Source organism: Oncorhynchus clarkii, chromosome 2, assembly GCF_045791955.1.
Source record: "Oncorhynchus clarkii lewisi isolate Uvic-CL-2024 chromosome 2, UVic_Ocla_1.0, whole genome shotgun sequence".
Lineage (NCBI taxonomy): Eukaryota > Metazoa > Chordata > Actinopteri > Salmoniformes > Salmonidae > Oncorhynchus > Oncorhynchus clarkii.
The window spans coordinates 93830906-93846312 of NC_092148.1; the positions used below are offsets into that span (position 1 = coordinate 93830906).

At 45.7% G+C, this 15407-nt stretch overlaps 1 protein-coding gene across 1 annotated transcript; it reads left to right on the plus strand.

Annotated features, from left to right (window-relative positions):
* Positions 1–4326: 4326 nt before the first annotated feature.
* Positions 4327–15027, plus strand: LOC139376529 (guanine nucleotide-binding protein subunit beta-5a-like). The gene is made up of 11 exons (XM_071119225.1): positions 4327–4519; positions 8105–8241; positions 8603–8644; positions 9526–9602; positions 9756–9888; positions 10554–10697; positions 11584–11675; positions 11867–11915; positions 12076–12172; positions 13463–13629; positions 13872–15027. The coding sequence occupies exons 1-11, from the start codon at positions 4384–4386 to the stop codon at positions 13881–13883; spliced, it is 1086 nt and encodes a 361-aa protein (XP_070975326.1). The 5' UTR covers positions 4327–4383; the 3' UTR covers positions 13884–15027.
* The last annotated feature ends 380 nt before the right edge of the window (positions 15028–15407 follow it).

Sequence of the window (15407 nt, forward strand, 5' to 3'; positions counted from 1 at the left end):
AGAGTGGAGGGGCGGCAGGTAGTCTGGTGGTTAGAGTGGAGGGACGGCAGGGTAGCCTAGTGGTTAGAGTGGAGGGGCGGCAGGTAGCCTAGTGGTTAGAGTGGAGGGGTGGCACGTAGCCTAGTGGTTAGAGTGGAGCGGCGGCAGGTAGCCTAGTGGTTAGAGTGTAGGGGCGGCAGGTAGCCTAGTGGTTAGAGTGGAGGGGCGGCAGGTAGCCTAGTGGTTAGAGTGGAGGGGCGGCAGGTAGTTTAGTGGTTAGAGTGGAGGGACGGCACGTAACCTAGTGGTTAGAGTGGAGGGACGGCAGGGTAGACTAGTGGTTAGAGTGGAGGGGCGGCAGGTAGCCTAGTGGTTAGAGTGGAGGGGCGGCAGGTAGCCTAGTGGTTAGAGTGGAGGGGCGGCAGGTAGCCTAGTGGTTAGAGTGGAGGGGTGGCACGTAGCCTAGTGGTTAGAGTGGAGGGACGGCAGGGTAGCCTAGTGGTTAGAGTGGAGGGGCGGCAGGTAGCCTAGTGGTTAGAGTGGAGGGGCGGCAGGTAGCCTAGTGGTTAGAGTGGAGGGGCGGCAGGTAGCCTAGTGGTTAGAGTGGAGGGGCGGCGGGTAGCCTAGTGGTTAGAGTGGAGGGGCGGCAGGTAGCCTAGTGGTTAGAGTGGAGGGGCGGCAGGTAGCCTAGTGGTTAGAGTGGAGGGGCGGCAGGTAGCCTAGTGGTTAGAGTGGAGGGACGGCAGGTAGCCTAGTGGTTAGAGTGGAGGGGCGGCAGGTAGCCTAGTGGTTAGAGTGGAGGGGCGGCAGGTAGCCTAGTGGTTAGAGTGGAGGGGCGGCATGTAGCCTAGTGGTTAGAGTGGAGGGACGGCAGGGTAGCCTAGTGGTTAGAGTGGAGGGGCGGCAGGTAGCCTAGTGGTTAGAGTGGAGGGGCGGCAGGTAGCCTAGTGGTTAGAGTGGAGGGGCGGCAGGTAGCCTAGTGGTTAGAGTGGAGGGGCGGCAGGTAGCCTAGTGGTTAGAGTGGAGGGGCGGCAGGTAGCCTAGTGGTTAGAGTGGAGGGGCGGCAGGTAGCCTAGTGGTTAGAGTGGAGGGGCGGCAGGTAGCCTAGTGGTTAGAGTGGAGGGGCGGCAGGTAGCCTAGTGGTTAGAGTGGAGGGGCGGCAGGTAGCCTAGTGGTTAGAGTGGAGGGGCGGCAGGTAGCCTAGTGGTTAGAGTGGAGGGGCGGCAGGTAGCCTAGTGGTTAGAGTGGAGGGGCGGCAGGTAGCCTAGTGGTTAGAGTGGAGGGGCGGCAGGTAGCCTAGTGGTTAGAGTGGAGGGGCGGCAGGTAGCCTAGTGGTTAGAGTGGAGGGGCGGCAGGTAGCCTAGTGGTTAGAGTGGAGGGGCGGCAGGTAGCCTAGTGGTTAGAGTGGAGGGGCGGCACGTAGCCTAGTGGTTAGAGTGGAGGGACGGCAGGGTAGCCTAGTGGTTAGAGTGGAGGGGCGGCAGGTAGCCTAGTGGTTAGAGTGGAGGGGCGGCAGGTAGCCTAGTGGTTAGAGTGGAGGGGCGGCAGGTAGCCTAGTGGTTAGAGTGGAGGGGCGGCAGGTAGCCTAGTGGTTAGAGTGGAGGGGCGGCAGGTAGCCTAGTGGTTAGAGTGGAGGGGCGGCAGGTAGCCTAGTGGTTAGAGTGGAGGGGCGGCAGGGTAGCCTAGTGGTTAGAGTGGAGGGGCGGCAGGTAGCCTAGTGGTTAGAGTGGAGGGGCGGCAGGTAGCCTAGTGGTTAGAGTGGAGGGGCGGCAGGTAGCCTAGTGGTTAGAGTGGAGGGACGGCAGGGTAGCCTAGTGGTTAGAGTGGAGGGACGGCAGGGTAGCCTAGTGGTTAGAGTGGAGGGGCGGCAGGGTAGCCTAGTGGTTAGAGTGGAGGGGCGGCAGGGTAGCCTAGTGGTTAGAGTGGAGGGGCGGCAGGGTAGCCTAGTGGTTAGAGTGGAGGGGCGGCAGGGTAGCCTAGTGGTTAGAGTGGAGGGGCGGCAGGGTAGCCTAGTGGTTAGAGTGGAGGGGCGGCAGGTAGCCTAGTGGTTAGAGTGGAGGGGCGGCAGGTTGCCTAGTGGTTAGAGTGGAGGGGCGGCAGGGTAGCCTAGTGGTTAGAGTGGAGGGGCGGCAGGGTAGCCTAGTGGTTAGAGTGGAGGGGCGGCAGGTAGCCTAGTGGTTAGAGTGGAGGGGAGGCAGGGTAGCCTAGTGGTTAGAGTGGAGGGGCGGCAGGGTAGCCTAGTGGTTAGAGTGGAGGGACGGCAGGGTAGCCTAGTTGTTAGAGTGGAGGGACGGCAGGTAGCCTAGTGGTTAGAGTGGAGGGGCGGCAGGTAGCCTAGTGGTTAGAGTGGAGGGGTGGCAGGGTATCCTAGTGGTTAGAGTGGAGGGACGGCAGGGTAGCCTAGTGGTTAGAGTGGAGGGGTGGGAGGTAGCCTAGTGGTTAGAGTGGAGGGGCGGGAGGTAGCCTAGTGGTTAGAGTGGAGGGGCGGCAAGGTAGCCTAGTGGTTAGAGTGGAGGGGTGGCAGGTAACCTAGTGGTTAGAGTGGAGGGGTGACAGGTAGCCTAGTGGTTAGAGTGGAGGGGCGGCAGGTAGCCTAGTGGTTAGAGTGGAGGGGCGGCAGGTAGCCTAGTGGTTAGAGTGGAGGAGTGGCAGGTAGCCTAGGGACGGCAGGTAGCCTAGTGGTTAGGGTAGCCTAGGAGGGGCGGCAGGTAGCCTAGTGGTTAGGGTGGAGGGGCGGCAGGTAGCCTAGTGGTTAGAGTGGAGGAGTGGCAGGTAGCCTAGTGGTTAGAGTGGAGGGGTGGCAGGTAGCCTAGTTAGAGTGGTTAGAGTGGAGGGGGCAGGTAGCCTAGTGGTTAGGCAGGTAGCCTAGTGGTTAGAGTGGAGGGGTGGCAGGGTAGTCTAGTGGTTAGGCAGGTAGCCTAGTGGTTAGAGTGGAGGGGCGGCAGGTAGCCTAGTGGTTAGAGTGGAGGGGCGGCAGGTAGCAGGTAGCCTAGTGGTTAGAGTGGAGGGGCGGCAGGTAGCCTAGTGGTTAGAGTGGAGGGGCGGCAGGTAGCCTAGTGGTTAGAGTGGAGGGTGGAGGAGTGGCAGGTAGCCTAGTGGTTAGAGCAGGTAGCCTAGTGGTTAGAGTGGAGGGGCGGCAGGTAGCCTAGTGGTTAGAGTGGAGGGGCGGCAGGTAGCCTAGTGGTTAGAGTGGAGGGGCGGCAGGGCCTAGCCTAGTGGTTAGAGTGGAGGGGCGGCAGGTAGCCTAGTGGTTAGAGTGTAGGGGCGGCAGGTAGCCTAGTGGTTAGAGTGGAGGCGGCAGGTAGCCTAGTGGTTAGAGTGGAGGGGCGGCAGGGTAGTCTAGTGGTTAGAGTGGAGGGGCGGCAGGGTAGTCTAGTGGTTAGAGTGGAGGGGCGGCAGGGTAGTCTAGTGGTTAGAGTGGAGGGGCGGCAGGTAGTCTAGTAGTTAGAGTGGAGGGGCGGCAGGGTATCCTAGTGGTTAGAGCGTTGGACTAGTAACTGGAAGGTTGCAATTTCAAATCCCCGAGCTGACAAGGTACAAATCTGTCGTTCTGCCCCCTGAACAGGCAGTTAACCCACTGTTCCTAGGCCTTCATTGAAAATAAGAATTTGTTCTTAACTGACTTGTCTAGTTAAATAAAGGTTAAATAAATATATTAGTTCAGTGCCTTCAGAAAGTATTCATACCCGTTGACTTATTCCACACTTTGTTGTGTTACAACCTGAATTCAAAGTTGATTAAATTGAGTGTTTTTCTCACCCATCTATACACAATACCCCATAATGAAGTGAGAACATCCATACAGTAAGTATTTACACCCCTGAGTCATGTTTAAAATATATATATATATTTTAAACATAATTCAACTTTGACATTGTGGGGTATTGTGTGTCGGCCAGTGACGACAATATCTAAATGTAATCAATTTTAAATTCGGGCTGTAACAACAATGTAAAGGGGAAAAGTCAAGGGGTGTGAACACTTCCTGAAGGCTCTGTAAATACATGTGCCAAAAATGAATTACATGCGAATAAAATTATGTATTAGTTGATTTCTGTTTTTTTTTTTTGTAAGGATTTCTTACACATATGCAAACGTATACACTTCATGATCGCATCAGTGTTGACCATGTCTAGAATGTTTTATACTATGGTTGAGGGAAAAACAATTCTCTCTTTTTTTGCGTCAAATTTTGTTTGATCATATAAGTAGCTATTGCGCACGTGATGGATCTAGTCTACATAGCGTCGATGGCAGCCTCCCTCTCGAAAACTGAGAAAGCATATTTTCTCTGACGTCATGAGAGCTGCATCAGCTGTGAGCCCCGCGTCCTTAGCTTGCAAAATATACTCTCTCTCCTTTTTTTTTTTGCTGCCCGCATCTGCTCTGACAACGGGAATATATATGATATTTTCCACAAACCCTGAAATGGCTACACAGGAGGTACAACCGAATGAGACTCTCACCAACCTAAAAGCGGAATCGGACACGTTAAAAACGAAGCTCGAGGACGAAAGAGCGAAGCTGCATGATGTTGAACGTGAGTGGTGCTGAAAATGAGACGAGAGGGAAGGCCCCGTGAATCAAAACACTGCCTTCCGAATAGTACTGGATGCAAAATGTAAACACGACCATATCAGAATATATATATAGATATAATAGGCCTATATTGTGAATTTGTCATATTGCTATTATCAGAGCACTGACTCGGTCACACGAAGAAAATAGATAATTCTTCATTCATTTGTAAACGGTTATTATATTTGAAGCCACTTGCTCGCCTATGTATTAATATCACTCGGATTTGTTCAAATGACAAGATGCATTTCCGGCTGCAATTAGACATATAGCCTAGGCTTTGGTGGCATTTACTCCACTATTTGCTATTTCTTTTCTCACTCAAAAGCAACGTTTTATTATAGCCGAGATGGTGCTTAAAACATTATACATCCTTGATTTATGCTTTAGTTTGTCGACCTCGTTGAGATCAGAGAGATTAATTTTAACATCTCTAACCGTTTACTGCTGTTTAATATGAATCCCCAACCCGGTGGGATGTTTTAATGCTAGAACACATTAAGACCCTGCTCAGCTCATGGTATGATAACACCACAAGCAAACATCGGACATTCGTCCCTATAACAACAGTAGACTAACGTCGGATATTCGTCCCTATAACAACAGTAGACTAACGTCGGATATTCGTCCCTATAACAACAGTAGACTAACGTCGGATATTCGTCCCTATAACAACAGTAGACTAACGTCGGATATTCGTCCCTATAACAACAGTACACAAACGTTGGATATTGCTTGGTGTCTGTAACTAACCACTCTAACCATAGATTGATCCCTTCAACAGTGCACTAATGTCTGATATTGGTCCACAACTAACCACTTTTAACATCAGTACACTAACATAGGATCTTAGTCCCTACTACAGTACAGTAATGTAGGATCTTGGTCCCTACATCAGTAACGTAGGATCTTGGTCCCTACTACAGTACAGTAACGTAGCATCTTGGTCCCTACTACAGTACGGTAACGTAGCATCTTGGTCCCTACTACAGTAATGTAGGATCTTGGTCCCCACTACAGTAATGTTGGATCTTGGTCCCTACTACAGTAATGTTGGATATTGGTCCCTAGTACAGTAACGTAGGATCTTGGTCCCTACTACAGTAACGTAGGATCTTGGTCCCTACATCAGTAACATAGCATCTTGGTCCCTACTACAGTAATGTAAGATCTTGGTCCCCACTACAGTAATGTTGGATCTTGGTCCCTACTACAGTAATGTTGGATCTTGGTCCCTACTACAGTAATGTTGGATCTTGGTCCCTACTACAGTAATGTTGGATCTTGGTCCCTACTACAGTAATGTTGGATCTTGATCCCTACTACAGTAACGTAGGATCTTGGTCCCTACTCCAGTACAGTGTCGTGTCTTTGGCATCATTCATTTGAAGACTGTTTTTTTAATCAACTCAATTCTCTGTAATTATTATTACGTGATTAAACTAATCATGTACATGTAATTAACTAGGAAGTCGGGGCACCAAGGAAAATCTTCAGATTACATAGTTATAATTTTCCTAATATAACTCTTCAATTAGTCTTCTAATTAATGAATTATTCGTTACCTTATGTTAGTCTCATTCCAAATGTCGTAAATTGTTGGTTATCTGCATGAACCCAGTCTTTACTATGAATCATCCATACACCAAGTGTCTTAGTCATTTATTTACTAACTAACTAATTAATCACAGAAATGCATAAACAAACAGTAGATGTGATTACAAGGAAATGATAGGGGAGGTTCCCTAGTGCGCTAAGCCGATATGATGGCTTGGTAGACAAAGGGAAGTGGATGTGGACTGAGAAGGGCGGGTATTACACAAGTCACTACACAGTTGATAATTATAACAATTGAAATGCTAATCCTTTGCACATGAACGCTCACTCATTCGGGAATCATTGCAATCAATATATATATTTACTCTCAGTGTGTCGTCTTGATCGCTGTTGGAATCGTTCGTCTTTATGTTGGAGAGTCATCCAAACTTCTCTCTCCTTCCCTGGAGTCCTTCGTAGTTAGAATGGATACCTCAGAGTCCCATTCAGAAATGTTCTTATAGATTAGATGTTTCGGCGGTTGTCAGTCTTCACAGTCAGTCGACATAAATTCTAGCTGCAGACTAGTAATTAGTATAGAAGATTTGCTCTTATTCTGTCGGTATCGATAGTCTCAGAGTTTCAACAACCGTTACAACCTTAGCTTCTACTGAGGTTTTTTTGTGGTCTCTACTCAACCTTCGCTCCCTCAGTTGACCGAGGCAGGCATGGTCTGTAGAGGATTTCTTCAGGTGGGGATTTTATTTGGAACAGTAGAAGAGGGCTGTCCCATAACGCCAGATCAATGTCTGTGCTCATGGTGGTGGGCCAATGACTTAGTTAAACTTTGAAGGGAAGACAATTCTCTCACATTAAAGGTTTAACATCACATTACATCATTTCACAGATAGTTTCATCTTTACTCCTTCATTTTATACAATAATGAGATGCAAACCTCATGATGGAGGCTCCTGTATGAACAGAGTTATGGTAATGTGGCCGTATTGTCTTTCCTGAGGTCACAATCATAAAACAAAACGGACCGGGTCGTAGCTGGTTTCTCCACCGACCGTTTACACATTCTCCAAAACATGGATATTGTTCAGTTCTCAAGTTCTGTGAGGTAGAATAAGTTCCTTTGTTCTACTGTGTAACCCTCTCTCTATACTGCCTGGCCCTAAGGAGAGTCTCCTCATGGAATTCACAACCTGAGATAACAGAACCTGGGTGTAGGGGGAGGAGAGAGTTGGTGAGAGAGAGGGGGGGAGGGTACTCGCTATACCGAAAGAGGGCCACGTCATGACAGTAGTAAAGTTGAATATTGGTTCCTACTCCCTACTACAGTACAGTAACGTAGGATCTTGGTCCCTACTACAGTATGGTAACATAGGATCTTGGTCCCTACTACAGTACACTAACGTAGGATCTTGGTCCCTACTACAGTACACTAACGTAGGATCTTGGTCCCTACTACAGTACACTAACGTAGGATCTTGGTCCCTACTACAGTACAGTAACGTAGGATCTTGGTCCCTACTACAGTACAGTAACGTAGGATCTTGGTCCCTACTACAGTACAGTAATGTAGGATCTTGGTCCCTACATCAGTACAGTAACGTAGGATCTTGGTCCCTACTACAGTACAGTAACATAGGATCTTGGTCCCTACTACAGTACAGTAACGTAGCATCTTGGTCCCTACTACAGTACGGTAACGTAGCATCTTGGTCCCTACTACAGTACGGTAACGTAGGATCTTGGTCCCTACTACAGTACGGTAACGTAGGATCTTGGTCCCTACTCCCTACTACAGTACACTAACCTAGGATCTTGGTCCCTACTACAGTACAGTAACATAGGATCTTGGTCCCTACTGCAGTAACATAGGATCTTGGTCCCTACTACAGTACAATACAGTAACATAGGATCTTGGTCCCTACTACAGTAACATAGGATCTTGGTCCCTACTACAGTACAGTACAGTAACATAGGATCTTGGTCCCTACTACAGTACACCAGGTGGCAGAGAAGGTGGATGGACTGGGCCAGTTTATCATGAAGACCCGGCGTACTCTGAAGGGACATGGAAACAAAGTTCTCTGCATGGACTGGTGTAAGGACAAGAGGAGGATCGTCAGCTCATCACAGGTGAGTATTAGATTATTGGGTAGGTTTCTGAAGACCTAAAAGATGGTCTTATTTTTCGTGGACAGATTTTCGTCGGAATAAACCTCTCTCGCTTCGACCTCTTCCTCTCTTATTGTAAAGCTCATCGCTCGTCGCTAAATTTGAGGTTCGGGAAAAGCTCCTAAAACAGATGTGTGCATATATTTCAGTAGTCACATCTGAGATACTGACGGTCGCTGTCCATGGTGCTGAGTTTTTTGTTTAAAATAATATGCACTGCTTTCAGTAGTTATCACATTTGTAACATTTTGTTGGAAATGTAAAGAATCTTAGGCCTGTGTACCACTTCTAATGTTTGTTTCCTAATCTAACTTCTTTTCAGGATGGAAAAGTGATTGTATGGGATGCCTTCACCACTAACAAGGTAGGGAACCTTTTTTTTTTCTCTGTCCAGAAAGGCTTTAGAGTTGACAAATGCTTGGAGAGATAGCAAGACTTCTGCAGTTATTTCATCTGATTTTGGATGAATGAGAACATTTTGTGCATCCCAGATGGAACCTTATTCCCTACATCAAATCAAATTTATTTATATAGCCCTTCGTACATCAGCTGATATCTCAAAGTGCTGTACAGAAACCCAGCCTAAAACCCCAAACAGCAAGCAATGCAGGTGTAGAAGCCACAGTGGCTAGGAAAAACTCCCTATGTTGCACTACTGACCAGTGCCCTATGGACCTGTAGCGGTGCCCAGGCTGACCAGTGCCCTATGGACCTGTAGCGGTGCCCAGACTGACCAGTGCCCTATGGACCTGTAGCGGTGCCCAGGGTGGCCAGTGCCCTGTGTGGCCCTGTGTGGCCACGGCCACCTTTTGAAATCTGATTGGCCACCACAGTGCCCCCCCACCCCCAAAAAAAATCTGAGATCTGATACGTCATCTCTGAATATATTGATAATTTTCCCCCAGACTCATCAATCTCACAGGAGAAAACATCAGAGCGAGTGAAACAGCGTCTCTCTGTCTCCGTATGTGTTGCCCATGTATTTGATGCTGTCAGGCCAAAAAGAGTATGACATGTCATTATTTTTGGCCAGACAGCGTTAGATACATGGGCTATATATGGATGGGCACGTTATTATAGACACCTTCTGAATGTCACGGTATTATAGACACCCCTGAATGTCACGGTATTATAGACACCCCTGAATGTCACGGTATTATAGACACCTGGATGTCCTGGTATTATAGACACCCCTAAATGTCACTGAAATGCTGATTGTTCCTTTTATAATGTGGTGTCCTCTAGGAGCATGCAGTGACCATGCCGTGCACCTGGGTGATGGCCTGTGCCTACGCCCCCTCTGGATGTGCAGTGGCCTGTGGGTAAGTTCCCCCCCCCCCCTGCTCCACCCACACGCTCCATTTTCCCACTGTGCACTTTTGGGTCTTGGCCCGGTTACTGTGAAGCAACTGTCACAACTGTTGACGTTATAAGAGAGTTTAAAAATAAAATGTGATGGATTGATTGTGTTTCAGGGGTCTGGACAACAAGTGCTCTGTGTACCCTCTGTCGTTGGACAAGAATGAGAACCTGGCAGCGAAGAAGAAGTCTGTCGCCATGCACACCAACTACTTATCTGCCTGTAGTTTCACCAACTCAGACATGCAGGTTAGAGAAGACATTTTTCTTATTCTGATGTAATTATTTTTTTGTTGTCCCGTTTGTATATTTTGTTACAGTCTTTAACAAGGTTTGTATTCGCTCCTTTCTATAAATTGTTGAATTACTCGATTGCTTCAAAATCAGTTTAAAAGAAAAACCCACTGATATGCCGTGTCATAATTTGCACTCTATACCCAACCTGGAAAGAACTGCCATTCTTGTTTAATAATTCACAACATTCTAATGTTCCCCATTGGCTGTGTTTAGTCACATGCTTTAGCCTCGGGCCAAGACTCTTCTATTTATGGGTCAGTGTCATAGAATTCTGAATCTGAATTCTGAACAGCCAAAGTTATGACAATGGCTTCCCTCTGACCTTACTACTTGTAGTAGTGTAGTTGTACTTTGCTCTCTAAGGGCTGGTTTCCCTGACATATTCAATATAGAGTATTTTTTGTCCTGAAACGACCCTAATATAGGTCTGGGAAACCAGTCCCATGTGTACATTATGGGGTGAATCCTAACCTTCACTTAAATCACATTTTCACTTCGTCTCGCATTGACATTTAATGAATGACTAAGTGGCTGTTAGTTTTCACCCCTATATGAGAACGCGTATTATGTTGTGATCCCAAGATGCAGTTTGTGATGAACCCCCTTTTGTGTTCCAGATCCTGACGTCGAGCGGAGACGGAACCTGTGCATTATGGGACGTGGAGAGCGGTCAGCTGTTGCAGAGTTTCCATGGACACGCCACTGATGTTCTTTGTCTGGACCTGGCTCCTTCTGAGACCGGCAACACCTTCGTCTCTGGGGTGAGGAGAAGACTAGGAGCATTTCACTATATTGTCCCACAATAGAGAAATTGTGAATAAACAGCCTGACCTCCTCTAAGCATTGTCTTTTACCTTTTTTACTTTCCTTTCGTATTAAAAAATAATAATAACATTTTTATTCAGAGAGAGAGAGATTTGAAATGATAGTGAAGAAATCGTGGCAGCCGGCCTCCCGGGTGGCGCAGTGGTTAAGGGCGCTGTACTGCAGCGCCAGCTGTGCCATCAGAGTCCCTGGGTTCGCGCCCAGGCTCTGTCGTAACCGGCCGCGACCGGGAGGTCCGTGGGGCAACGCACAATTGGCCTGGCGTCGTCCGGGTTAGGAAGGGATTGGTCGGTAGGGATCTCCTTGTCTCATCGCGCCAGCGACTCCTGTGGCGGGCCGGGCGCAGTGCGCACTAGCCAAGGTTGCCAGGTGCACGGTGTAGCCTCTGACACATTGGTGCGGCTGGCTTCCGGGTTGGAGACGCTCTGTGTTAAGAAGCAGTACGGCTGGTTGGGTTGTGTATCGGAGGACGCATGACATTCAACCTTCGTCTCTCCTGAGCCCGTAAGGGAGTTGTAGCAATGAGACGAGATAGTAGCTACTACAACAATTGGACACCACGAAAATTGGGGAGAAAAAGGGGTAAAAAAAGAAATCGTGGCAGGCTTGAGATTCAAACTCCTGTTTGTGTGGTCCAGAATGCAAAGATACTGTGTTACATTTGACATAATGTGGATCTTTTTTCATTTAACCTTTTATTTAACCAGGAAAAAAGCCACTTGGAAGTTAAACCCTATTTTGGGTTTAAACCTTTCAAAACAGTTTAGCAATAATTAATTAATTAATTAATTCCTTAATCTTCTTCTGTGTGTCTAAACACAGGGCTGTGACAAGAAGGCCAATGTATGGGACATGCGCTCAGGCCAGTGCATTCAGTCCTTCGAAACCCACGAATCAGACATCAACAGTGTCAGGTAAAGAGATACGAATTAATTCCAAGGGACTTATAGACACACTGTGTTAATACCCCTGTATTAATCATAAGTGAGCCCCAGGCGACTGCAGTTGAAAACTAGCTGGCACTGTCCCTGTAAAACTAAGCTAATCTCCATTTTGTATGGTTCGTTATATATTACCTGGCGTTTGTCTCCTTCCTTGGCATCAGGTACTACCCCAGTGGAGATGCATTTGCCTCAGGCTCTGATGATGCGACAGTAAGTTGTCATCAATGTCATTTACTGCTTGATCACATGTTGATGCTGCCTTTCAATGTCAAAGATCATGAAGTACTTTGACATTGAATGTTTTTAACCCGTTTGCAAAAAAAATAACACCACAAAAAATCTAGTTATTGATGCATGTTTTTTGTTTCAGTGTCGTCTCTATGACCTGAGAGCAGACAGAGAAGTGGCCATTTATTCCAAAGAGAGCATCATATTTGGTGCCTCCAGTGTTGACTTCTCTCTCAGTGGTAAGATACTGTATTCATGAACTTCATCTAGTACACGTGCTTTTACCTCTCTACACTTTAGTGATCCATGTCACTAACCAGTCTACACTTTAGTGATCCATGTCACTAACCAGTCTACACTTTAGTGATCCATGTCACTAACCAGTCTACACTTTAGTGATCCATGTCACTAACCAGTCTACACTTTAGTGATTCCATGTCACTAACCAGTCTACACTTTAGTGATTCCATGTCACTAACCAGTCTACACTTTAGATATTCCATGTCACTAACCAGTCTAAATTTAGTGATTCCATGTCATTACCAGTCTACCCTTTAGTGATTCCATGTCACTAACCAATCTACACTTTAGTGATTCCATGTCACTAACCAGTCTAAATTTAGTGATTCCATGTCACTAACCAGTCTACACTTTAGTGATTCCATGTCACTAACCAGTCTACACTTTAGTGATTTCATGTCACTAACCAGTCTACACTTTAGTGATTCCATGTCACTAACCAGTCTACATTTTAGTGATTCCATGTCACTAACCAGTCTACACTTTAGTGATTCCATGTCACTAACCAGTCTACACTTTAGTGATTCCATGTCACTAACCAGTCTACACTTTAGTGATTCCATGTCACTAACCAGTCTACACTTTAGTGATTCCATGTCACTAACTAATCTACACTTTAGTGGTCCATGTCACTAACCAGTCTACACTTTAGTGAATACATGTCACTAACCAGTCTACACTTTAGTGATTCCATGTCACTAACCAGTCTACACTTTTGTGATTCCATGTCACTAACCAGTCTACACTTTAGTGATTCCATGTCACTAACCAGTCTACACTTTAGTGATTCCATGTCACTAACCAGTCTACACTTTAGTGATTCCATGTCACTAACCAGTCTACACTTTAGTGATTCCATGTCACTAACTAATCTACACTTTAGTGATTCCATGTCACTAACCAGTCTACACTTTAGTGATTCCATGTCACTAACTAATCTACACTTTAGTGATTCCATGTCACTAACCAGTCTACACTTTAGTGATTCCATGTCACTAACCAGTCTACACTTTAGTGATTCCATGTCAATAACCAGTCTACACTTTAGTGATTCCATGTCACTAACTAATCTACACTTTAGTGATTCCATGTCACTAACCAGTCTACACTTTAGTGATTCCATGTCACTAAGCTGAATATGAACAGCGTACTGTCACATTAACCTTCTCTTCAGAAACGATGTATTGCATCTACGTTGTTGAAAGAGGACATGTATTTTCATTCTTCAGGCCGGCTACTGTTCGGTGGCTACAACGACTACACCATCAACGTGTGGGATGTCTTGAAGGGGACGAGGGTGTCCATCCTGTTTGGACACGAGAACCGTGTCAGCACTCTGCGCCTGTCTCCCGACGGAACGGCCTTCTGCTCGGGGTCATGGGACCACACTCTCAGGGTGAGGGATAGGAGTTCTCACCTGGATTATATTCCCAAAAGACAAATTATTAGTATTGCCTACTCCTATCTATCCTAACCTATCTATCCATCCATCCAATCTATCGTATCATTCTATTATTCTATCCATCCGGGGTTTCCCTGGTGTCCACCCTCTCCATGTGTTTTTCTAGAGAACAGCATCATGGTCTCTTTTTATGGTGAAGTAAGTTTATCTTTCTATTTTATTTAATTTTTTTTCAGATCTGGGCTTAAGGAAAAGGACACAGAAGAGGAACAACTAACCTCAATGGTAGATAGATGGGATCCAGTTGTAAACTAAGAGACAGACGTGTTCCTCTCGGCTTGAATACAATCCGAGGTTCAGATTCAGATGAACATAGATACCGTGATAAAGGGCAGACATTGTCTTACTGTAGTGGTGTGTCAGGGTACATTTGAACCGTGGGCTTGGACAAGTTAACAGTCATTATCAAACAAAACAAAACAAAAAAAAACGCAAAATGATACATTTTTTTTTACGAGCTTTAATAACGTATCACATTAAGTATTTTAGATCGCGCAAGGTCAATATATCTTAATGAAATTCACAATCACACACAGAATGATGATATAGCTACTCTAGTCTTAAGCAGATGGTCCAAAGAGAACTAGTGTGAAGTGGATGGTGATCAATAACAAAGTTGGAAATGAATCTAGTGGTGAATATACAGAGAGTAAAAGATTTAGAGGAAGAATGTCTTCAATAACCTAATGTATAAGATGTAGTATGATGCGATGTTTAGATTTGAGATATGATGGAAAAACAGTTCATACATTTGGAACCAAACCTTCAAGAGTCACTAAGTCATCTTGGTTGATGCCAGGACAAATCCTCTTGGTTGATGCCAGGACAAATCCTCTTGGTTGATGCCAGGACAAGTCCTCTTGGTTGATGCCAGGACAAATCCTCTTGGTTGATGCCAGGACAAATCCTCTTGGTTGATGCCAGGACAAATCCTCTTGGTTGATGCCAGGACAAATCCTCTTGGTTGATGCCAGGACAAATCCTCTTGGTTGATGCCAGGACAAATCCTCTTGGTTGATGCCACATTTTCCATTCTAATACTTGACCCTTCGAGTTCCTTTCCACCTGTGGATTTCACCTACTGCTTGAGATGTTCACATGACAAACACTAGATAATATCTAGCTGACGTGAATATACAACCTTTTGTGAATACCTACTTATTTAAATTCTTAGACTTATGTATTCCTGTTCATGTAATTATTCTGATGATTGTAATTTGATAATTTATTGTAATTATTATATTGTAGTTTAGTGTATATACAAAGTTACATGATACAATAAACTATTCACCTATACCACACAAAAGTAATAAAATTAATTTGGACTATCAATTTTGTGTTTATTTCTGCTGTTGTGGTTGTCATATTTGGAATTTCTGTGATTTTAAGTTAAAAAATAAATAATTCTAAGCAAAAATATGTTTTTAACATATATCTCAATATGACAATGATGTCGATGATGATTGGATTTATTTTGTAACATATTTACCAGAGGTGGGACCAAGTCACTACTACAGGAGACACAAGCAAGTCTCAAGTCACAAGGTCTAAGTCCACGTTGTTCATTCTTAAGAGCAAGTCGAGTCGATTCACATGTCTTAAATTAAAATCTATACATGCAATGACTTGTCAACTACAAATTGAGACCTTGGAACTATAAGGTTCTGACTTTTTTTTTTGTCAAAAAGGATTTAGTCACATATATAATAGAT

Coding starts and splice junctions, on each gene's coding strand:
- LOC139376529 (XM_071119225.1), top strand. CDS start 4,384: ATGATATTTTCCACAAACCCTGAAATGGCTACACAGGAGGTACAACCG. Junction 8,645..9,525: donor ATGCCTTCACCACTAACAAG/GTAGGGAACCTT, acceptor GGTGTCCTCTAG/GAGCATGCAGTGACCATGCC. Junction 11,916..12,075: donor CAGGCTCTGATGATGCGACA/GTAAGTTGTCAT, acceptor TTTTTGTTTCAG/TGTCGTCTCTATGACCTGAG.